General features: G+C 42.9%; 2 protein-coding genes across 3 annotated transcripts in view; one reads left to right on the forward strand and one right to left on the reverse strand.

Annotated features, from left to right (window-relative positions):
- The first annotated feature begins 4,340 nt into the window (after positions 1-4,340).
- Positions 4,341-13,574, forward strand: MSS51 (MSS51 mitochondrial translational activator). 2 transcript variants are annotated; one of them, XM_040440120.1, is made up of 7 exons: positions 4,341-4,487; positions 6,447-6,647; positions 6,763-6,918; positions 7,634-7,758; positions 8,004-8,567; positions 12,912-13,005; positions 13,110-13,574. In XM_040440120.1, the coding sequence occupies exons 2-7, from the start codon at positions 6,466-6,468 to the stop codon at positions 13,324-13,326; spliced, it is 1,338 nt and encodes a 445-aa protein (XP_040296054.1). In that variant the 5' UTR covers positions 4,341-4,487; positions 6,447-6,465; the 3' UTR covers positions 13,327-13,574. The 2 variants fall into 2 exon arrangements, with proteins under 2 accessions (XP_040296054.1, XP_040296055.1); XM_040440121.1 differs by lacking the exon at positions 4,341-4,487 and adding an exon at positions 4,510-4,519.
- A 7,788-nt stretch (positions 13,575-21,362) lies between these two features.
- Positions 21,363-25,389, reverse strand: part of LOC121008415 (cytoplasmic phosphatidylinositol transfer protein 1-like) — a 39,072-nt gene continuing 35,045 nt past the window's right edge. Inside the window, exons 9-10 of the mRNA XM_040440950.1 lie at positions 24,555-24,618; positions 21,363-22,337 (exon numbers count right to left, since the gene is read on the reverse strand). Of these exons, the coding sequence (XP_040296884.1) occupies positions 22,048-22,337; positions 24,555-24,618 (354 nt within the window). The 3' untranslated portion in view covers positions 21,363-22,047. The remainder of the gene's footprint in view (positions 22,338-24,554; positions 24,619-25,389) is intronic.

Below are 25,389 nucleotides of genomic sequence, written 5' to 3' on the forward strand. Positions count from 1 at the left end.
CTTCTGAATTTCAGATGGCGCTCGCAGTGTCCTGCCTCCTTACAGTGTTTGGGCACAGGTAGATCCAGCCTCCGCTTTCTTATAGTGTATCTGTGTTGGTTTAGGCGAGTTTTAACAACATCCCAAGTTGTTTCACCAACATACCACCGTTTACACGGACATGACAATAGATGAATCGCATATGTAGAATCGCACGTGAGATATTGTTGAATTCTGATTGTTTTACCGGAGGCTGGATTTACAAAGGAGTCACCTCTGATCATGTCGGAGCAGTTAACACGGATAGCAGCCCTGACGTGTAGAGCCGAAATACGTGCTGCAATCATCTTTGGAGGACCCAACATCAGCCCTGACCAATTTGTCTCCTAAGTTGCGACTCCTACGAAAGGAGCACAAAGGGGGGACCCTGAATTCCCCTATATTGTCAAAACCACTGGCCAGGATCCACCAGTGTTTCCTGACAATAGAGGAAACCTGGGGACTGCTGATACAATAATCCGTGACAAAAGGAATCCTCGACATCCCAGTCTTGGGCTTCCTGGGGTCACCATCCTTCATTCTGATTTTAGTTTTATATACTGTCAGAAATGAGTCTCTTAGGAGAGCGTCTGGTCTGAAACTTAGTGGCCATTTCTGATAGTCTACGGTCCCTGACTGGGCCCTCATCCACTATCCTGGCTACCCGTAGCATTTGGCTAAGAGGAAGGGACTTGATCATTGGCCGTGGATGATGGCTTTCAAACCTTACAAGGGTATTTTTGTCAGTGGGCTTCACATAAAGGATCAGTGGACAAACCATGTCCACTGATTGAAACCTCGGTGTCTAAAAACTGTAGCTTGTCATGAGAATCTACCAGGGTAAATTTGACACTCGGGTCAATGTCATTTAAGAAAGAGTGGAAGGCCATGAGGTCCTCTGTGGTGCCCACCCATATCAGGAAAATGTCATCTATATAGCGCCACCACCCCAGCACATGGCTGAAGTGGCGGCACCCATAGATGTAGGAATCTTCGAGGTGGGTCATGTATATATTTGCATAGGTGGGCGCCACATTGGACCCCATCACCGTCCCCCTCAACTGGACATAGTACTCATCTTGGACTAAAAAATAATTCCTAGACAGAATGAATCTCAGCAAAATGAGTAGAAATTCCCTGCAGTCCTCTGTGTAGTCAGTACGTTGTAGGCATTGCCGAACCGCCAGGAGGCCCAACTCGTGCTCAATTGACGTGTATAAACTACACACGTCAAAAGAAGCAAGAGTGGTGCCCCCGGGTACCCTCAAATCCTTGATTTTAAGCAAAAAATCACTGGTGTCTCTTATATAGGACCTAGCGGACATGGCAAATGGCCGCAGGATCCTATCCAAGAAGACTGCTGCATTACAAAATAAAGAACCCCTGCCGGACCCAATGGGCGACCAGGGGGAGCAAGCAGATTCTTATGTATTTTAGGAAGGGTATACAATATGGGCGTAGTCGGTTTTTCACAAAATAGATAAGTAAACAATTTCTCATCTATGATGCCGTCAGATTTGGCTCCATCAACACTTCTCTGAGTTCTCTCAACAATCCAAACTTAGGGTCATTTTGGACCCACTGATCTATCTCATATCTATCTATCTATCTATCTATCTATCATCTATCTATTATCTATCTATCTATCTCATATCTATCTATCTATCTATCTATCTATCTATCTATCTATCTATCTATATCTATCTATCTATCTATCTATTATCTATTATCTATCTATTATCTATCTATTATCTATCTATTATCTATCTATCTATCTATCTATCTATCTATCATCTATCTATCTATATCTATCTATCTATCTATCTATCTATCTATCTATCTATCTATCTATTATCTATTATCTATCTATTATCTATCTATTATCTATCTATCTATCTATCATCTATCTATCTATCTATTATCTATCTCATATCTATCTATCTATCATCTATCTATCTATCTATCTATCTCATATCTATCTATCTATCTATCTATCTATCTATCTATCTCATATCTATCTATCTATCTATCTATCTATCTATCTATCTATCATCTATCTATTATCCATTGACTTTTATTACCTTGTGCCCCCTTATCACTACATGGGGGAGGTCACGTCGGCTGCCGCTGAATTCCCCCCCCCCCCCGCTAACTGAGGGGTGTCAGGGCTCCGGGACAGCTGGGTGACCCCCTGTATGGCGCTCCTGTGACTCCACCGTCTGTGTGATCATAACCTAAGTATGGCGGTATGTAAACATATATTTAGCACATGTAACAGAGATGTCGCCCTCAGCTAAAGGCTGCAGCGATGTAACCTGAGGAGCCATGAGGGGGGCTCCGCAGAGTGGGGGGTGCCAGGCAGTGCTGCTGTCAGCGAGACCCCAATACTCTCAATACAAACAAAAACCGAATTTGATGACATGGTCACTGTCCAGGCGATAGCATGGACCCCCATCTTCTAATAACTGTACAGTGTGTCTGACCGCAGGTGGAGGAGACCTTATTGCAGAGCAGACTGGTATCTGTGGTCAGTGTCGGGCAGAGGGGCACCTGCCGCTAGTTATCAGTGAGGAGTTGGAGCTGGGCCAGCAGACAGCGGTAAAGACCCTGAGATCCGACAGGGTGGTGACAGACCGCCGCCTCTGCTCTGGACCGCTGTCACTGGCCCGCCTGTTTATGTGTACTGTGAGACCCACTGTGGTCTGAGGAAAGAGACTGTCCTGTGACTAGAGGATAGGCCTGTGGAGAGTACACTGTCAGTCAAGAGACTGTCCTTTTGTTAGGGGTAACTGGTACAAGTACCCCGCGTGTCGAGAATGAAGACCGTCCTGTCACCGGTGACATCTCCTGTGCAGTATAGAGACCGTCCTGTCACCGGTGACATCTCCTGTGCAGTATAGAGACCGTCCTGTCACCGGTGACATCTCCTGTGCAGTATAGAGACCGTCCTGTCACCGGTGACATCTCCTGTGCAGTATAGAGACCGTCCTGTCACCGGTGACATCTCCTGTGCAGTATAGAGACCGTCCTGTCACCGGTGACATCTCCTGTCAGTATAGAGACCGTCCTGTCACCGGTGACATCCTCCTGTGCAGTATAGAGACCGTCCTGTCACCGGTGACATCCTCCTGTCAGTATAGAGACCGTCCTGTCACCGGTGACATCTCCTGTGCAGTATAGAGACCGTCCTGTCACCGGTGACATCCTCCTGTCAGTATAGAGACCGTCCTGTCACCGGTGACATCTCCTGTGCAGTATAGAGACCGTCCTGTCACCGGTGACATCTCCTGTCAGTATAGAGACCGTCCTGTCACCGGTGACATCCTCCTGTGCGGTATAGAGACCGTCCTGTCACCGGTGACATCCTCCTGTGCGGTATAGAGACCGTCCTGTCACCGGTGACATCCTCCTGTGCAGTATAGAGACCGTCCTGTCACCGGTGACATCCTCCTGTCAGTATAGAGACCGTCCTGTCACCGGTGACATCCTCCTGTCAGTATAGAGACCGTCCTGTCACCGGTGACATCTCCTGTGCAGTATAGAGACCGTCCTGTCACCGGTGACATCCTCCTGTGAAGTATAGAGACCGTCCTGTCACCGGTGACATCTCCTGTGCAGTATAGAGACCGTCCTGTCACCGGTGACATCTCCTGTGCAGTATAGAGACCGTCCTGTCACCGGTGACATCTCCTGTGCAGTATAGAGACCGTCCTGTCACCGGTGACATCCTCCTGTGAAGTATAGAGACCGTCCTGTCACCGGTGACATCTTCTGTGCGGGGCCGTAGCTAAAGGCTCCTGGACCCTGGTGCAGGAGTTCAGCTTGGGGCCCCCCGTCCCCCAGGGCTTTGTGGCCAGGGGCAGGAAGCACATAGCCTTCGTGGTTGCCCGAGGCAGAAATTGAAACAGCCCCCCCGCCCCCATACCAAATTCTTGACCTAACCCCTTCCCTCCAGCCAGAGGTGTAACTGGACCTGCATGCACTTTCTATAATACCGGTGTCTTCTTATGCACCACAAGGGTCTTTGGGCCCCTCAGGCTCCTGGGCCCGGTAGCGACTGCTACCTCTGCACCCCTATAGCTACGCCCCTGCTCCTGTGCAGTATAGAGACCGTCCTGTCACTGATGCTTGTACATTTGCAGTCGGGGGTGCTCTGTATATTTTAGGATTAGTGTAATATGTTACCATAAAGTGACAACGAGAAAGGTCCATAAAAGTCACCCTGGGATTGACCCCCATTTTGCAGGCTCCTGGTGTCACGTCTGTCACCTGCTTTGGAGATTCCTGGACCATGCAGGAAGCGTCTAATTATAGGGCAGACATGTCCTGGTGGCCAGCTGTAATCATGAGCGACGGGCGATGAGTGCCCGCTGATCAGTGATGTCCGTGTACGCCCGGGGTCACCGCCCATGACTTAAGGAGAATTCATCAGTGGGATGTCAATAAAAACATTCTCCCTATGAGAAGAGGTAGGTGTTCTATGGTCTCTGTCTAAGAAGAGGTAGGTGTTCTATGGTCTCTGTCTAAGAAGAGGTAGGTGTTCTATGGTCTCTGTCTAAGAAGAGGTAGGTGTTCTATGGTCTCTGTCTAAGAAGAGGTAGGTGTTCTATGGTCTCTGTCTAAGAAGAGGTAGGTGTTCTATGGTCTCTGTCTAAGAAGAGGTAGGTGTTTTATGGTCTCTGTCTAAGAAGAGGTAGGTGTTCTATGGTCTCTGTCTAAGAAGAGGTAAGTGTTCTATGGTCTCTGTCTAAGAAGAGGTAAGTGTTCTATGGTCTCTGTCTAAGAAGAGGTAAGTGTTCTATGATCTCTGTCTAAGAAGAGGTAAGTGTTATATGGTCTCTGTCTCAGAAGAGGTAAGTGTTATATGGTTTCTGTCTAAGAAGAGGTAGATGTTCTATGGTCTCTGTCTAAATAGAGGTAGGTGTTCTTATGATCTCTGTAAGAAGAGGTATGTGTTCTATGGTTTCTGTCTAAAGAGAGGTAGGTGTTTGTCTAAGAAGAGGTAGATGTTCTTATGGTCTGTCTAAGAAGAGGTAGGTGCTCTTATGGTCTCTTCATACAAAGAGGTAGGTGTTTTTATGGTCCATGTATAATAAATAGGTGTTCTTATGGTCTGTATATCAGATAAGGTAGTGGTCTTTATAGTCTCTGTTTAAGAAAAGGTAGGTGTTATGATCTCTGTATAAAAAGAGGTAGGTGTATTATGGTCTCTGTGTATAAGAAGAGGTAGATGTTCTAATAGTCTCTTTATATAAGAAGAGATGAGTGTTGTGTTTCTTTATAAGAAGAGGTAGGTGGTCTTATGGTCTCTGTATCAGATAAAGTAGTAGTCTTTATGGCTCTGTATACAAAGAGGTAGGTGTTCTTATGATCCCTGAAAAAAAGAGGTACTGTAGGTGTTCTATGGTCTCTGTCTAAGAAGAGGTAGGTGTTCTTATGGTCTTTGTCTAAGAAGGGGTACGGTAGGTGTTCTTGTATTTTCTACATATAAGAAGAGGTATGGTCTCTGTCTAAGAAAGAGTAGGTGTATTATGGTCTCGCTCTGTCTAAGAAGAGGTAGGTGTTCTTATGGTCTCTGTATCAGATAAGTAGTAGCCTCTGTATAAGGCCTCATGCACACGGCCGTTGTGCGGCCGTTCCGTGAATTGGGGACCGCAATTTGCGGTCCCCAATGTACAGGCAACATCAATGCTGATAGGATGCGGACCCATTCATTTCAATGGATCCGCAAAAAATGCGGACAGCACACTATGTGCTGTCCGCATCAGTATGTCCGTTCCGTAGCCCCGCAAAAAAATAGTGCATGTCCTATTCTTTTCTAGTTTGCGGACAAGGATAGGTATTATTACAATGGATCTGCCAAAAAAACGGATGACATACGAATGTCATCCGTTTTGTTTTTTTTGCGGCTCTGCAATTTGTGGACCGCAAAACGCATACGGTCGTGTGTATGAGGCCTTAGAAGAAGTAGGTATTCTAATAGTCCATGTATATAAGGTGTTTTTATTGTCTTTGTATATAAAAAGAGGTAGGTGTTCTTGTGGTCTCAGTGTAAGAAAAGGTCTCTGTATAAGAAAAAGAAGAGGTAGGTGTTTTTATGTAATCTGTATATAAAAACAGGTAGGTGTTCTTATGGTTTCTGCATATAAGAAGAGGTAGGTATTTTAATAGTCTTTGTATATAGGAAGTGGTAGATGTTTTTATGGTCTCTGTACAAGTAGAAGTAGGTGTTATTACGGTCTACTCTCCATATAAGACAAGATGAGGTGAACGTGTGGTCTTCATATAAGAAGAGGTAGGTGTTCTTATGGTTTCTGTATATAAGAAGAGAGGTAGGTATTGTTATGGTCTCTCTTTAAGAAGAGGTAGGTGTTGTCATTATATCTACTATGAAGATGATGTCCTCACCTTCACCTTCTTTCCTCCAGTGATCCACAGCTGGTCATAATGTCTCACAAGAAAGTCTCCTCCAACAAGAAGGCTTCCAAGAAGAAGAGCGTGGAGCCCTCTGTGGCAGCCAGAGGTTACTACACCGACTCCCTTGGCTTCATGGCCATGGACAGCAATGTCCCGGGCCTGTCCAATGTCATCCTCCAGAAGCTGAACATGAAGAGCTTCGAGGAATACAGGTGCTCCCATTTCCTTCTTCTACGATTTCTGCTACCTTTCATGCCAAGTTATTGTATTTCTCTCCTGTCCTCCTTCTGGCCTTTAGTGGTCAACTCACCTTTCTTCTCTGGCCAGGTCTGCAGTTGAAGGCAGTGATCTAGCTGCAAACTTTGGCATTCGGACATATGCTGAGATGTTTCAGAAGATGGAAGATACCTACAAGTTCTGTGCCCAGTGCAAAAAGCTGCCGTCTCGACTTCCCGATCCCCGTGCCATGAGACGCTGTAAGAGGTAACTTCCAGGAAGATGTCTCCTCGTCACCTGCCTGTCTTCAGGCGTGTAGAGATAAGCTTTTTACCAGAGACATAGTAGAGACAGCCACTTTAGGAACAAACACAAAGTGTCATGGGTCCATGGTTGAAATCTAAGAGGTTTACAATAGTTTATTACCCACGTTCCTTCAGTTTTCGCACCCGTCCTCATGTGTCCTCTTCACCCCATGTTGCAGGGATGTCCTGGTATTGTGGGGCAGCTTAGTAAGTGGTCCCAAATCTCCTCTAATCTCCTAGAGATTACCAGTGAACTGTCCACACTATATATAAATAATCAGGAATCTCACACTCGAGGTCTCCATAATAATTCCCCCCATAGTGACATCTTCTACAGTCACCATCTTAGGATTTAGAATATCACTACAGCTCGGCCCTGGAAAAAGAACAGACTACATTCTGATGGATTTCTATGAATGACAACACACCTTATGAGGGCCTTGTTTACGGGTCAGTCCAGCAAAAAATAGGTCTGTTGGCACTTATGGTTAGAACATCTTAAGGATGTAGATAATGAGGTAGATGGTGACATCTTATCATAAAACTCCAGTGAAGGACTGGGCTTCACACTCCATATCTTGGCCATAATTTTGAATACATTTTCCTTCTTAAAAGGTCAGTAGACATAATTTTCCAAAAAGATCTCATCCTTCATTCCATCTGTTTCTTCCTCCTAGGTGTCATAATATTTACTATTGTTCTTCAGAATGTCAGAGGGAGAACTGGCCAGTCCATAAAAAGTTCTGCAGGAAACTGAAGGTGGCTGCGATCGACAGGCTTGTTGAGTGGCTGGTATTCACAGGTAGCCATAACTCGAAGCTCACCCTATTTCTGGTGCCTTTTGATTATACATTGCTGATCATATATATTGACATGTGGACACCGTAGACTGATGGTCTCTAACCTGTGGTTTCGTAAAAGTTGGGAATAGGAAAGTACAGCTTCCAGCATGCCATGACAGCCTGGGAGTTGTAGCTTCCCACCAGCTGGAAGGTTGGTGACCTCTGTTGTAGACCATTGATTGACCATGCTATACCTTTCCCATAGGTGACATCCCTTTTCCCACATCTCCATGGACCAAGTCAACAGCAGATGTAAAGACATGGGAAGATTGGTTTACTATGCAGGAAAATGTGGAAGAAAAACTAGACGCCATCATCGCCAGCCGCTATATGGGAATCCTTTGGTCCAATGCCGGAAAACCGAAACCAGAAAACAGTGAAATCCGAGAGTCTGTCAAACGATTGACCACTGATTTCTTCACCAGGCCAATGACCATTGGTTTTGGTATTGATACCTTCCGTGTTGACCCTTACAATGGACCGGTCACTGTCCATGTTGTTGGGGCTTCTCACATAGAAACCTTAAATACCAGAGCCACCGACTACGATGAGCTTGCCAAGATGTTTCCAGGAAACCAGGGCCTGGAAGTCGTCATGATCGGACCTGAAGTGGTGGACGGTCCTGTGATGATCCCTCCACTGATGGCGTATGGACCACGTGGTAAAGTGTACGTGAGCAGTTACAAGGGCCTATATCATGTCTTCTGGGAGACACTGGTGGAGAACGAACGAGCGGCCAGACCTGACCTCGTGGTGGGATTCCATCCAGGTATATGTCACGTCAAGCTTAACAACCTGTCCCGTTACTCGATAGTTCATAACCAAGACCTATTTTCTTCTTTCGCCATACTTGGAATTGTGAAGACCCTAAAGTGTGATCCGGTATAGATGTAATCCATAGTTAGCTCAGACATGACTTATCGAGAACCTGACAGGACTGACCTTCTCTAGTCAGATGAGGTGCCAGGTTACCTCACAGCCCAGAGTTTAAAGAATCCTATGTATTTACAGTCCTTGTAGTCTTGGAGCTGTGAATCTCTTGTAAAGCTTTTTAATCTGACCTTCAGCTGCCAAGAATGGTGGTCTCACTGCAGGCAGTAGCGACAAAAAGACTGGAAAAATTCATACTTTCCATGAGCTACAGAAATCCAGGGACAGCTGAGGAGAGCACAAGAATAGACAGGTGCAGTAAAGCACAGGGCCTGTCATTGTAGAGGAGAGACCTGTCGATCGCAGGGAGCAAGGTGGGGCAAAAGGAGACCAGACTGTGGACGCACCACCCTGATACCAGCAGGTCATACTGGGCGGGTGGTGTTCTCTCTCCGACAGGGAGTCTTGAACATTGTGACAGGTGAAAAAAGTATGGAAAACAGGACTGTAAATTGTAGTATAGTATTTTTTGGGTTATTTTTATGTCCCATAATGCATCACTTCTCCACCCAGGGAGGAGCTTAGATCTGGACCTGAGCGAGGAGGTGGAGCCTGACAACTATTCATTGGTGAAGGAAAATAATCATGAATTGCTGCAATGTAGAAACTATACTGTAACGGTGACTAAAGGGAACGCAGATCCTGTGGAAGTAGGGGCCACATAAATACCACAGGAACAGGACTTGTTCCAAATTTTCATAATTTTTTTGGCCATGCCCAAATTTTTTTAAAATTTCTTTATTTTGCACAATTTTTTTTTATTTTTTTTAGAATTTTTGTGCAATTTTAAGGCCAAGAAGCAGCCACAAAGGTATTGATAGCCCCCATCTCGTATCATCATTCCTCACCATTATCAAGATCTCTGATGACCCCATAATCCTTGCCGATCAGAGACGTCACTAACACAGGCGCCTACCCGGTCACAGAGTATCAGAATTCCCTCTTGGCCCTTTGTCAGGATGGAAAACCCCTTTAAAAATACAGACCTGGGACCCCAAACCTTTGCTGTGTAGTGTGCTCAACAACCTCCATCGAGGTCAGTCAATGTAGAGGCCATATTGCCTCACTGGATTTTAGGAGGTTATTTCATTGTGGAAGATGTCTGCATTAGGCTTCATGCACACAACGGATCCATTTTTTTGCAAACCGCGGATCCGCAAAAAACGCCTATTCCTGTCTGCAAAACGGACAAGAATAGGACATGCTATATTTTTTTTGCGGGGCCACGGAACGGTGCAACGGATGTCCGCATCTTTTGCGGCCCCATTTGAAGTGAATGGGTCCGCATCCGAGCCACAAAAAACTGCGGCTCGGATGCGGACCCGAACAACGGTCGTGTGCATGAGGCCTTACAGTGATTCACGACCCAGAATCATACATTTTCACAGCCGTCCTCATGCGACTTCTTGACCCATGTGATGTCACGACGGCCGTGCTCTGTCATTATGATGTGGCTTGGTAGGAAAAAAAAAAATTTCAGATGGGTTGTTAGGAGTAGTGATGAGCAACATAGGCAATATTGAAATATTCGCCATAAATTTGAGAATTCATGATCTCCAGTCATTAATTATTTACTTGATTGCGAAAATCGGCCATGTAATATATTCGTGATAAAAATTTGCGAATATATAGTGCTATATTCTAAATATTTGCGAATTCTCAAAGTGGCGATATTCGCGATATTCGTGACACAGCGACCGCTCAGAGAAAGATTTTTGAAGCGAGACAAAAGTCCTGCATGCGCTACTTTTGTCTCCGCTCCAAAATCATCTTCTGAGCGGAAACCTAACGGACCTCATTATAGTCTATGGGGTCCTTAGGATCCGTTCAGCTCAGTTATGTGCCGTCCTTTCCGTTCTCCTGCTCCTAAATGGAGCAGCTGAACGGTGATGTGAACGAAGCCTAACTGCTCTCCTTATATACAGAACCTTCTAATGGGAGGGGTGGAGTGGAGAAGCACAACCTAAACAGATCCAATGTTACAATTTCTGTGTGTCTTGTATAGAGCTTCAGTGCAAGTCTATGGGAACGAATAAGCAGTCTTTCCAGACATAAACAAATCTTCAGACATAAAGGAAAAACCTGTATAGGGGCTCACCCAGTTGTTCTCACGGATATGGTTCTCTTGCCAATTTGACTCACCCCGTCAAAATAGGGAGATAAATATAGTAGAGAATAAGGCAGGCACTCTACTTATGGAATCACTCGGAGAACGAGTCACAAAATATGTCCCAAAATGTTTTAATCCTTATCAACAGAAAAATAACATAAAAGCAAAAAACTACAGATAAATACGTTCTGCAAAAAGATAGAGCAAGTTCTATCTTTTTGCGTTGCAGAGGCACGGAACGGAACCCGTAGTGTTCCGTGCTTCCGTTCCGCATCTCGGGATTTGCGGACCCATTGAAGTGAATGCACACGGAACAGTGCCCGTGTATTGGGGATCCGCAATACGGCAACGGGCAGCACACGTTCGTGTGAATGAGACCTTATAAGTAGCAATCGTTTACACAGCCCTATCTCGCAGCACTTGATAATATATGTTTATGTCGGCTACTGGCATCCACCGCTCGTGGCGTCCCACGTGGTGGTCAGTATACTGACTTGTATCTCTCCCGTAGCTGGCACGGCCGGCACAGCCTCTACTCCGGGTACTTGTTGTTTGTAATTCCCGGACTCCCACGTCTCACGTGGTTTGTTCTACTAACACTTGGCGTCCCACGTGGCCTATTTCGTCAGTCTCGGGTTCAGGCAATCTCTTGTGCCGATAGCGAATTCCTGGAGGAGGATTTATGAAGGGCCTCACACCATCCAATGTGTAAGCCATTTGTTCATATATCCATGGATTATATACAGGTATATTTCTGATCACCAGACGTGTTTCGTACTCTTAGGGTCCATTCACACGTCCGTAAGTGTTCTGCGGATCCGCAAAACACGGACACTGGCCATGTGCCTTCCGCAAATTTGCGGACCGCACATCGCCGGCACTACAATAGAAAATGCCTAATCTTGTCCGCAATTGCGGACTAGAACAGGACATGTTCTATTTTTTGGCGGAATCGGAAGCACAGATGCGGAAGTGCGGATCCCTAAATGCGGATGCGGACAGCACATTCCGGCCCCATTGAAAATGAATGGGTCTGCACCCATTCCGCAAAATTGCAGAACGGATGCGGACCCATTTTGCGGACGTGTGAATGGACCCTTAGGGTCCATTCACACGTCCGTAATTTGGGTCCGCATTCGTTCCGCAATTTGCGGACCCGTTTACTTTCAATGGGGCTGGAACGGATGCGAATCCGCATTTCCGGGATCCACATCTTCAATTTCGGGATCCGCATCCGTTTTTTTCGGGATCCGCAATCCTATTCCTGGAAAAAATAGAACATGTCCTATTCTTGTCCGCAATTGCGGACCAGAAAAGGCATTTTCTATTATAGTGTCTGTGATGTGCGGTCCGCAAATTGCGGATCACACATTGCAGGTGTCCGTGTTTTGCGGACGTGTGAATGGTCCCTCAGTGGTGTGAAGCGCTTCATAAATCCTCCTCCCGTCATTCGCTATCAGCACAAAAAGTTGCCTTAGGCCCCTTTCACGTGACCGTTTTTTTTTTTTCAGTTTACGGGCCGTTTTTTGCGTTTCGTATACGGTTCGTAAACGGAACCATTCATGCATCCGTATGTCTTCCGTATCTTTTCCGTTTTTGCGGAACCATCTATTGAAAATGTTATGCCCAGCCCAATTTTTACTATGTAATTACTGTATACTGTACATGGCATATGGAAAAACGGAATAGAAACGGAAACGGAACAACGGATCCGTGGAAAGCACTGAAAAAGCCATACGGTCGCGTGAAAGAGGCCTTAGCGGGCTGTGCATTAACCCTTTCCACAGTGCAGCTGTAGTGTAATAACAGCGCAAATGAACAGGACATATTATAATAAACATATAAATGCAGAACAAGAATATAAAACCGTATAAGTGCGCACAACGGCACAAATCACAGTGCAAGTTAACCCTTCAAAGTGCAATAAAGTAGTGCGTAGTAGCAATGAGGGCAAATATCCACAAATGTCCGTAGTCCAGTAAAATGGGCACTGCCCGCCCCCGTCAGGATGGAGACCTAGATGTGGACGGTGACTTTAGACCCAACGCTTCCATCTCTCTCCTCCGTTGCCAGGATTTCACGCCTCGCAGGGTCTCGCCGAGGGCTGGCTCCCAACTCTGCTGCTCCTGCGAGACTACAACATCCCTACGCTATTCACCATGTACAGGTAAGTGCTGCGGCTATCAGGGCATGCTGGGAGTTGTAGTTTTACAAAAGCTTGAAGTTGGGGAGCGCTGGTCCATAACCTCTGCCTTGTGGTCCCTTTCGCAGCGAGCAAGAGCTGAAGTATTCCCTGCAGATCCTCGCCGAGCTGGACGCTCGGGTCCTGGGCGCCGGACCCTTTCCATTCTGTTCCCTGAAGCCAGAACAGGTTCAGTCGGACCCCAACAAGCCCCCCGTGAGCAGCAACACCTGTTACCTACTCTTCAGGGGCACAACGTGGTTTGGTTCCGAGACCAACATGGGGGAGCTGGAGAAGGAGGACTAGGACTGAGCCTCAGATTATCAGGTGTCAGTGAGACACTAGGACGAGAGCGGCATCACGGGCAGACGGCAAACAGCTTGAAGGAGACTTAATACTGTTCTTAAAGGGGAAGGTGGGGTCCGCTCGCTGCCTACATTACCTGCAGGGATGATGATCATAGATAACTGATATTCACACAATTCCTGTTGGAGATTATTATAATAAATACCGAAGCATTGTGTAATATTATAGCAATATACCGTAATATCGTAGAAATATACCGTAAACTCCAGTCCACAATATTTACTAGTCAGATTTTGTGAAGTACCAGAAATGACCACTAGATGGAGATATATATTAGGATTCAGTGTATGGTGTATCACAGGATGAGGCGGTAATCAGTGCTTGAGTGTTCCTGACAGTAACAGATCACTAATGTGTTATAAAACGTTACTGCCAGTAGTGGAAACTCACACCGCCTCATAGCCCTTCATGTAGAAGCTATGCCATATTATTTTTCTTGTACATATGAGGCAGTATTATAGTAGTTATATTCTTGTACATAGGAGGCAGTATTATAGTAGTTATTTTCTTGTACATAGGAGGCAGTATTATAGTAGTTATATTCTTGTATATAGAAGGCAGTATTATAGTAGTTATATTCTTGTACATAGCAGTATTATAGTAGTTATATTCTTGTACATAGGAGCAGTATTATAGTAGTTATATTCATGTACATAGGAGGCAGTATTATAGTAGTTATATTCTTGTACATAGGAGCAGTATTATAGTAGTTATATTCCTGTACATAGGAGCAGTATTATAGTAGTTATATTCTTGTACATAGGAGGCAGTATTATAGTAGGTATATTCTTGTACATAGGAGGCAGTGTTATAGTAGTTATATTCTTGTACATAGGAGCAGTATTATAGTAGTTATATTCTAGTACATAGGAGCAGTATTATAGTAGTTATATTCTTGTACATAGGGGCAGTATTATAGTAGTTATATTCTTGTACATAGGAACAGTATTATAGTAGTTATATTCTTGTACATAGGAGGCAGTATTATAGTAGTTATATTCCTGTACATAGGAGCAGTATTATAGTAGTTATATTCTTGTACATAGGAGCAGTATTATAGCAGTTATATTCTTGTATATAGGAGCAGTATTATAGTAGTTATATCCTTGTACATAGGAGGCAGTATTATAGTAGTTATATTCTTGTACATAGGAGGCAGTATTATAGTAGTTATATTCTTATACATAGGAGGCAGTATTATAGTAGTTATATTCTTGTACATAGGGGCAGTATTATAGTAGTTATATTCTTGTACATAGGAGCAGTATTATAGTAGTTATATTCTTGTACATAGGAGCAGTATTATAGTAGTTATATTCCTGTACATAGGAGCAGTATTATAGTAGTTATATCCTTGTACATAGGAGGCAGTATTATAGTAGCTATATTCTTGTACATAGGAGCAGTATTATAGTAGTTATATTCTTGTACATAGGAGCAGTATTATAGTAGTTATATTCCTGTACATAGGAGCAGTATTATAGTAGTTATATCCTTGTACATAGGAGCAGTATTATAGTAGTTATATTCTTGTACATAGGAGCAGTATTATAGTAGTTATATTCTTGTACATAGGAGCAGTATTATAGTAGTTATATTCTTGTACATAGGAGCAGTATTATAGTAGTTATATTCTTGTACATAGGAGCAGTATTATAGTAGTTATAGTCTTGTACATAGGAGCAGTATTATAGTAGTTATATTCTTGTACATAGGAGCAGTATTATAGTAGTTATATTCTTGTACCTAGGAGCAGTATTATAGTAGTTATATCCTTGTACATAGGATCAGTATTATAGTAGTTATATTCTTGTACATAGGAGGCAGTATTATAGTAGTTATATTCTTGTACATAGGAGCAGTATTATAGTAGTTATATCCTTGTACATAGGATCAGTATTATAGTAGTTATATTCTTGTACATAGGAGCAGTATTATAGTAGTTATATTCTTGTACATAGGAGCAGTATTATAGTAGTTATATTCTTGTACATAGGAGCAGTATTATAGTAGTTATATTCCTGTACATAGGAGCAGTATTATAGTAGTTATATCCTTGTACATAGGAGCAGTATTATAGTAGTTATATTCTTGTACATAGGAGCAGTATTATAGTAGTTATATTCTTGTACATAGGAGCAGTATTATAGTAGTTATATTCTTGTACATAGGAGCAGTATTATAGTAGTTATATTCTTGTACATAGGAGCAGTATTATAGTAGTTATATTCTTGTACATAGGAGGCAGTATTATAGTAGTTATATTCTTGTACATAGGAGCAGTATTATAGTAGTTATAGTCTTGTACATAGGAGCAGTATTATAGTAGTTATATTCTTGTACATAGGAGCAGTATTATAGTAGTTATATTCTTGTACCTAGGAGCAGTATTATAGTAGTTATATCCTTGTACATAGGATCAGTATTATAGTAGTTATATTCTTGTACATAGGAGGCAGTATTATAGTAGTTATATCCTTGTACATAGGATCAGTATTATAGTAGTTATATTCTTGTACATAGGAGCAGTATTATAGTAGTTATATTCTTGTACATAGGAGCAGTATTATAGTAGTTATATTCTTGTACATAGGAGCAGTATTATAGTAGTTAATTTCTTGTACATAGGAGCAGTATTATAGTAGTTATATTCTTGTACATAGGAGCAGTATTATAGTAGTTATATTCTTGTACATAGGAGGCAGTATTATAGTAGTTATATTCCTCTACATAGGAGCAGTATTATAGTAGTTATATTCTTGTACATAGGAGCAGTATTATAGTAGTTATATTCTTGTACATAGGAGCAGTATTATAGTAGTTATATTCTTGTACATAGGAGGCAGTATTATAGTAGTTATATTCTTGTACATAGGAGCAGTATTATAGTAGTTATATTCCTGTACATAGAGGCAGTATTATAGTAGTTATATTCTTGTACATAGGAGCAGTATTATAGTAGTTATATCCTTGTACATAGGATCAGTATTATAGTAGTTATATCCTTGTACATAGGAGGCAGTATTATAGTAGTTATATTCTTATACATAGGAGGCAGTATTATAGTAGTTATATTCTTCTACATAGGAGGCAGTATTATAGTAGTTATATTCTTCTACATAGGAGGCAGTATTATAGTAGTTATATTCTTGTACATAGGAGGCAGTATTATAGTAGTTATATTCTTGTACATAGGAGAAGTATTATAGTAGTTATATTCTTGTACATAGGAGCAGTATTATAGTAGTTATATTCTTGTACATAGGAGCAGTATTATAGTAGTTATATTCTTGTACATAGGAGCAGTATTATAGTAGTTATATTCTTGTACATAGGAGCAGTATTATAGTAGTTATATTCTTGTACATAGGAGGCGGTATTATAGTAGTTATATTCTTGTACATAGGAGCAGTATTATAGTAGTTATATTCTTGTACATAGGAGCAGTATTATAGTAGTTATATTCTTGTACATAGGAGGCAGTATTATAGTAGTTATATTCTTGTACATAGGAGCAGTATTATAGTAGTTATAGTCTTGTACATAGGAGCAGTATTATAGTAGTTATATTCTTGTACATAGGAGCAGTATTATAGTAGTTATATTCTTGTACCTAGGAGCAGTATTATAGTAGTTATATCCTTGTACATAGGATCAGTATTATAGTAGTTATATTCTTGTACATAGGAGGCAGTATTATAGTAGTTATATCCTTGTACATAGGATCAGTATTATAGTAGTTATATTCTTGTACATAGGAGCAGTATTATAGTAGTTATATTCTTGTACATAGGAGGCAGTATTATAGTAGTTATATTCTTGTACATAGGAGCAGTATTATAGTAGTTATATTCCTGTACATAGAGGCAGTATTATAGTAGTTATATTCTTGTACATAGGAGCAGTATTATAGTAGTTATATCCTTGTACATAGGATCAGTATTATAGTAGTTATATTCTTGTACATAGGAGCAGTATTATAGTAGTTATATTCTTGTACATAGGAGGCGGTATTATAGTAGTTATATTCTTGTACATAGGAGCAGTATTATAGTAGTTATATTCTTGTACATAGGAGCAGTATTATAGTAGTTATATTCTTGTACATAGGAGGCAGTATTATAGTAGTTATATTCTTGTACATAGGAGCAGTATTATAGTAGTTATAGTCTTGTACATAGGAGCAGTATTATAGTAGTTATATTCTTGTACATAGGAGCAGTATTATAGTAGTTATATTCTTGTACCTAGGAGCAGTATTATAGTAGTTATATCCTTGTACATAGGATCAGTATTATAGTAGTTATATTCTTGTACATAGGAGGCAGTATTATAGTAGTTATATCCTTGTACATAGGATCAGTATTATAGTAGTTATATTCTTGTACATAGGAGCAGTATTATAGTAGTTATATTCTTGTACATAGGAGGCAGTATTATAGTAGTTATATTCTTGTACATAGGAGCAGTATTATAGTAGTTATATTCCTGTACATAGAGGCAGTATTATAGTAGTTATATTCTTGTACATAGGAGCAGTATTATAGTAGTTATATCCTTGTACATAGGATCAGTATTATAGTAGTTATATCCTTGTACATAGGAGGCAGTATTATAGTAGTTATATTCTTATACATAGGAGGCAGTATTATAGTAGTTATATTCTTCTACATAGGAGGCAGTATTATAGTAGTTATATTCTTCTACATAGGAGGCAGTATTATAGTAGTTATATTCTTGTACATAGGAGGCAGTATTATAGTAGTTATATTCTTGTACATAGGAGAAGTATTATAGTAGTTATATTCTTGTACATAGGAGCAGTATTATAGTAGTTATATTCTTGTACATAGGAGCAGTATTATAGTAGTTATATTCTTGTACATAGGAGCAGTATTATAGTAGTTATATTCTTGTACATAGGAGCAGTATTATAGTAGTTATATTCTTGTACATAGGAGGCGGTATTATAGTAGTTATATTCTTGTACATAGGAGCAGTATTATAGTAGTTATATTCTTGTACATAGGAGCAGTATTATAGTAGTTATATTCTTGTACATAGGAGCAGTATTATAGTAGTTATATTCTTGTACATAGGAGCAGTATTATAGTAGTTATATTCTTGTACATAGGAGCAGTATTATAGTAGTTATATTCTTGTACATAGGAGCAGTATTATAGTAGTTATATTCTTGTACATAGCAGGCGGTATTATAGTGTTTTTTTCCCACACATAGGGGATGTTATGTAACAATTGTATTTATAGATAAACATCTTCCAGCATTATTTGGGTTGAAACATAATGGAAGAATAATCTGAATTTTAAGTGTGAAGAATTTCCCTTCAGGTGTCCTCTGAGCCTAAATGCCTTGTTTGATGACATCAGGTCGTGTGTTTCTCAGGAAATGTCTGACATGAGCATGGCCGGCAGCCATTCACCCCGCTGTGCTATTTCAGTGACACCTGAACGTCTTCTCTTGGAAGGCTCCTTGCTTCCTCCTTTAGCTGCCGATGACTGACGTCCGCAGACGGATCCAGGTGAACGATCATAAACCGCTGTGGATAAATGAAAGCTGCTCTGTGATTGGTTGTTATGGACAGCAAGGTTAGTTTCTAGTGCGGACAAATTGTTATTTACTATTTTCAAGATCTCTCCTCGCTGTCAGTGAATAAAAACTACAGAAGTTTCCCTAAACTGTATTCTGATTGGCAGGGGTGGATTTGACTTTTCCGGGGCCCAAGAAAAAAGTTATTTGTGGGGGCCCTTTGGCCGCACTGGAAACTCCGCCCCTTCAGTCCAGCATTGCAGCCCCTACAGCTGGGAGGGACCCCCCTGGGTTTTCAGCCAACTGTTTGCGGCCAGCAGGGGGCCTCCCTATTTCTGGGGCTTGGAATTTGTAGTGGTAGAATCTTCCATGTGAGATGAGAGTCTTCTCCATGCATGAGGCCCATGTCAGCTGATACCTCCACATTTTTTTACGTATATGTTGTCCTTGGCGTTTGACAATCTATAAGTTTTCCCTTCTATGTGATTATAATCATATGAGACATTAACCACCATAATGCAGATTAGGATCAGCTCTTGTCAGCGAAGGAAATTTACATCAACTGTGGCTTTATGACACCGCAGCGCGGGGGCGACGAGCTCCGACCATGTGTTTCCTATAGACCGTGTGAAAAAGCTATAATTCAAGAGCGCTTCCCCTTCAAAAAAGTCCTTATTTCTTCATTTATCAGGTTTTGTAGGTCGCATGATAGATCTTAATTCAGGGCACAACTCTTGCACACGAACGTTGTGTGCCCGTGGCCGTATTGCGGAAGCACGGATCGGAACCCCACAGAAGCACTACGGTGCTTCCTTGGTGTTTCTGTCTGTGATCCGTCCGCACCGCAAAAAAATAGAACTGCGGACGGATCACGGACCCATTCAAGTTGAATGGGTCTCGATCCGTCCCGGCTGCCACCCGTGCATTGGGGACCGCAAATTGCGGTCCCCAATGCACGGAACGGATGAACAACGTTTGTGTCACAGGTAGAGTCACGGGAATCAAGATAGAGCGGAGGTGCACCCCCTGAGCTGCGACCCGGTCCCCTGTCTCTGCCTACTTGCACCACCCGCCCTAGGTGACGGAGCGCAACTGGGCGACAGTCCCTAACCTACTAAGTGCAAGCAGAGAGAAAGAGACAGCAGAGAAGAGGACAGCCACTGAGAAGTTACAATAAGCGGACAAGAGGTAGAACAAAAACGGAAGGCGAGGCGGCTCAACTAGCCGAGGTCAGTCCAGGAGGTCACGTCAGAACAAGGGAAGAGGCAAAGACAAATCCGTAAACAAGCCGAGGTCAAAATCCGAGAGGTAGCGTCAAGGTTCAGGGAGCAGGCAGAAGAGGTGTCAAGAGGCGGATCGAGGTTCAATTCCAGAGGTAGCTAAATAACAATAAAGTACACAGCCTATAGGACGAAAATCACAGGCAACCTGTGGCCAGCAGGCCACCTGTATTTATAGTGGGGAGTGAGGGTCATGTGACGTGGCCAGCGTCACATGACCGACAGACAAACAAGTCGAGCACCGAGTGATCAGCTCGGCACTCAAGGCAGAACTAGGAGCAGGGAGCCTCCCAGCTAGCAAAGCCGCCCTGGGAACGAGGCCAAACACAGATCCTCGCTCCCGAAGCTAAGCAGCAGGTCTGCGGCTGATGGGAGACCGAGGCCTTATTCTGAGACAGAGCTCCAGTTCCTCTGCTTTTCTACTCACGGCCATAGAGGTTAAAATTCTGCAGCCACCACTAGGGGAAGCCTATGGATATATACAACTGCCATTGAACTCTGTATGATTGAGCTCCCCCTAGTGGTGACAGTAAACTCACACAATTATATAATGTAAAGGGGATGACCTATGCACTGGATAGTTTATCTGGTCAGTGGGGGTCCAACAGAGTAGAAATCTCAGAATACCCTTTTAACAGGCTTCAGAGCTGCATGCAATTAAAAAAACAAACCTCTGACCTCTGTGAAGCTTTATCATGCAGTTTAGCTGTCGACCTCTATTTCACTGAATGGTCGGTCTTCCCCTGATGATATCTGAGTCTCGGACACCTCGGGGATAATTACTAAAAGATTGTCGTGTTAGGTCTGGACAGGGTCTGGGTGTAAGTAAAGTTGTTCACTTTCACTGACACCAAGCAGAGATCTTGATTACAGTTAGGAAACGAAACACACAACACAACATTCGATTGTGATACATCTTTTCATGACACAATAATTCAACTTTATTTACATGAGACTGGAAAACAGATTTCAAGAAGGCGCAGCGGCTGCGACCTGTCACCAGAGGGCGCCGCAGCCTACAGCTTATTGTCACCAGAGGGCGCCGCAGCCTACAGCTTATTGTCACCAGAGGGCGCCGCAGCCTACAGCTTATTGTCACCAGAGGGCGGCGCAGCCTACAGCTTATTGTCACCAGAGGGCGCCGCAGCCTACAGCTCATTTTATGGGTCATTAAATAGAGTCATTCAACATAATTAATTCCCCAAAAAAATAAAAGTGAATGACAGCAGCTAGTTACTGATGAGCTACTACTGTCTCGTTCTTCGGACTAATTTCTGGCACGAAATTAAAAAAGTCAACATAAAAAGCTTCTATTACCACAGCACAGAAATAATGACAAATGAAATCCACAAGCCGACGAGTGATTGTCTGTCAGTAGGTGATCTATGGCAGAGCCGATGAAAGCTACGGGTAGACCCGTTGACACGGTGGTTCTGCGCAGGGGCCAATACATTCTATGATAAGGAAGAAATAGAAATCACACCAGTCCAGCGAGAATCCCACCAAAGAGCGGGAAGAGACCTACGAGGAGCGGGGAGTCTGCCGTCATGCGCTCTGGTCCCTGCGCCGCTCTTATAAACTGTACAAGTTTGGAATGACTGGAGAGGCAACATGGCGCTCGTCAGTCTAGAGAGTCAGACTAAATACTTCATTTTGTTATAAAGCGCCCATCGCTGAAGGGTGAAGAAGTCACCGAAGATGAAGTCCTCTCTGTCTTACGGGGTTTACTTCTTCAGGCAAAGTATCCGGGATTATCACTTCTGGATTTTTCCACATGTAGGGAACGGGTGATCCTTATGACGGGGGAGCAGCAACGGAGATGGTGCCTTGGTTTCAGCTGTCGGTATTTGTAGGGGACAAGTGACTGTTGGACGGGCCGTTGGCTCGCTCTCTAAGTTCTGGCAGGGTGAGAGTATCTGGTGCTGAGGTCTTGCGTGGTCTGTCCTTGGGGAGGGTGAGGAACTCTGGAGGTTCGCCAGTGATGGGGGTGGCGGGGGCGCTGCGGATGGCTGGGAACTGGCTCTCCGGCGTGATGGTAATGGTTGGGGCGACTGGGCCTATTTTCTTGTTTGTGGCCGCCTGCGTCTCCTTCTCGTACTCCCGTACTTCTTCCATGGTCATTCCTATTGGGAAGCGAGGAGAAAAACAAGTTTTTTTAGGGTATCAGAAATTAAGAAGAACCCAAGAGTCCACGTCATTTCATACATCTGTGAATGCTCTCGTAATTGATAGTTTTACAGGCTTTTAATATTGATGACCTATCCTCAGGTCATCATTATCCGATCGGCGGGGGTCCCCCCACCGATCAGCTGTATGAAGAGAAGAGACATGCTATGCACGCGTGCCGTCTCATGTCTGTCTACATAACCGCTGCGAGCAGGAAGAGAGACAGGAGACAGCGTGTGCCTTCTCTTCATACAGCTGAAGAGACTATCCTGAGATCGGGTCATCATTATTAAGAGCCTGTACTGATGGCCTATCCTCAGGACAGGTCGTCAATATCCGATCGGTGGGGGTCCGACTCCCGGCACCCCCACTGATCAGCTGTTTGAAGAGGTCGTGGTGCTGCTGTGAGCGCCTGACTTCTTATCAAACAATGGTCATTGGTTCTCTAAAACGATAACCTGACGAACGTTCGTTTTGGTTGAGATTGTCAATTTTTTTTATCAACTTTAGACCTTTTGTCCCATGGCTGAGCTGCAATACCAAGCACGGCCACTATACAATGGTTGGTGAGCTGCGAGAAGGCTGCAGCGCTCACCAGAGCACCGCGGTCTCCTCAAACATCTGATCGACAGACCCCCACCAATCAGATATAGGCCTCCTGCACACGACTGTAGGTCTCCCGTTGCCGTATTGCGGATCCACAATACACGGGTACCGTTCCGCGTGCATTCCGCATCACGGATGCGGACCCATTCTCTTCAATGGTACCACAAATCCGGAGATGCGGAATGGTGCGGAACGGAAGCACGGAACGGTACCCTACGGAAGTGCTGCCGTGGGGTTTCGTCCCGTACTTCCGTTCCGCAAAAAGATAGAACATGTCTTATCTTTTTGCGGAACAGTCAGATCGCGGACCCATTACAGTGAATGGGTCGGCGATCCGCTGCGGCTGCCCCGCGGACGGTGTTCGTGCATTGCAGACGTTCGTGTGCAGGAGGCCATATGGTGACCTGTCCTGAGGATAGGCCATCAATATAGAAGACCTGAAAAACCCGTTTAAGCATAAAAGTACAATTTAGTGATGGGAAAGATGAGTTCACAAAATGATCTCCTTTAAGACAAAACTTATTTTGTGGTTTGAAAACAGGAAAAGGGTATTTTGTAGACATGGAAGAGAACTACGATAGACAAAATGCGTTAACAGTTACAAAACTGGATTTTGTGATCACAAAAATGGTCTTAAAAGACAAAAAATATATATTCCTGTAACTGCTGGTGCCAGATGTGTAGAGCGTAGATCGCTACGACCGCTATGTCCGCTCTATGATCGCACAGGGTTCTGGGTAAGTTCCTCCACCTTCAGCCCCATGGGTCCGACAGTACTATCTACAAGACAGATCTAGAAATTCCATGTCCACAAAATAGTTTACGTCGTAAATTTTGCGGTTTGAGAAAATTTATTTTTTTTTATCACAAAACTGTATCAAGATTCGTCAATTTCTGCTTTCGCAGAGGATTCTGGGTAAGGTCCATTCTGGGGTCTGGTGTAGTCATCGGGGTCTCGTCTGGCGTTGTATTGTGTTTTTATGATTGCGCACATGTGATATTTTTTTCCTTCGTGCCCCTGACGTCTCGTGCTCGTATAGATTTTAGTAGGAATTTCTCAGAGAACGCGGGAATTGTGTTGACTAGAAAATAACCACCATCCGGATAGTGAGAGACTGGTCCCATGAGCTTACAGTCGGTTCTGTTTGCTCAGAAATATATTACAGATATCAGTAACTGGATGAGCTCAGAGCTGAAGGTTTCGCCGTCGGTCAAAAGCTCAATGTCTGTGACAATTACCTGATCTGACAATAAGATATGGACGTGCGAAAATCAGAACATATAAAATAGTGAGACTAAGCACCAATCAGAATCCTTCTTGCACTAGAAGTGTAGGAAAGTAAGCTTCTGATTGGCTGCCATTGCTACTCCCCTGCAGCGAAGTCCTCCTCAATCTATATACAACATCAAAGTAACAGCGCCCCCTGAATAAACAGGAGCCATACAGAAGCAATGGTCCACCCCAAAATGGCTGCTGTCTTCTATAATGCAGGACATTTTGGAGAGCACTCAATAGCAAAAGACCGTAAAACAATGGAAGTTACTGATAAACGAGAAATATAACTTACCATACCACTCATCCACCCATGCAAAGGCCTGTCGATGCCCCACAATCAGCAGATCCCGAATTACCTGACACGAGAGAAGAGCTGATCACAATTAGCAGGAAGAAAAAGATCACATAATAATGCTGAAATAACTACTATAATACTGCCTCCTATGTGCAGGAATATAACTACTATAATACTGCTCCTACGTATAAGAATATAACTACTATAATACTGCCTCCTATGTACAAGAATATAACTACTATAATACTGCTCCTATGTACAAGAATATAACTACTATAATACTGCCCCTATGTACAAGAATATAACTACTATAATACTGCTCCTATGTACAATAATATAACTACTATAATACTGCCTCCTATGTACAAGAATATAACTACTATAATACTGCTCCTATGTATAAGAATATAACTACTATAATACTGCTCCTATGTACAAGAATATAACTACTATAATACTGCTCCTATGTACAAGAATATAACTACTATAATACTGCTCCTATGTACAAGAATATAACTACTATAATACTGCTCATATGTACAAGAATATAACTACTATAATACTACCTCCTATGTACAAGAATATAACTACTATAATACTGCTCCTATGTACAAGAATATAACTACTATAATACTGCTCCTATGTACAAGAATATAACTACTATAATACTTCTCCTATGTACAAGAATATAACTACTATAATACTGCCTCCTATGTACAAGAATATAACTACTATAATACTGCCTCCTATGTACAAGAATATAACTACTATAATACTGCTCCTATGTACAAGAATATAACTACTATAATACTGCTCCTATGTACAAGAATAT

This window comes from Bufo bufo, chromosome 7 (genome assembly GCF_905171765.1).
Source record: "Bufo bufo chromosome 7, aBufBuf1.1, whole genome shotgun sequence".
NCBI classification, from domain to species: Eukaryota; Metazoa; Chordata; class Amphibia; order Anura; family Bufonidae; genus Bufo; species Bufo bufo.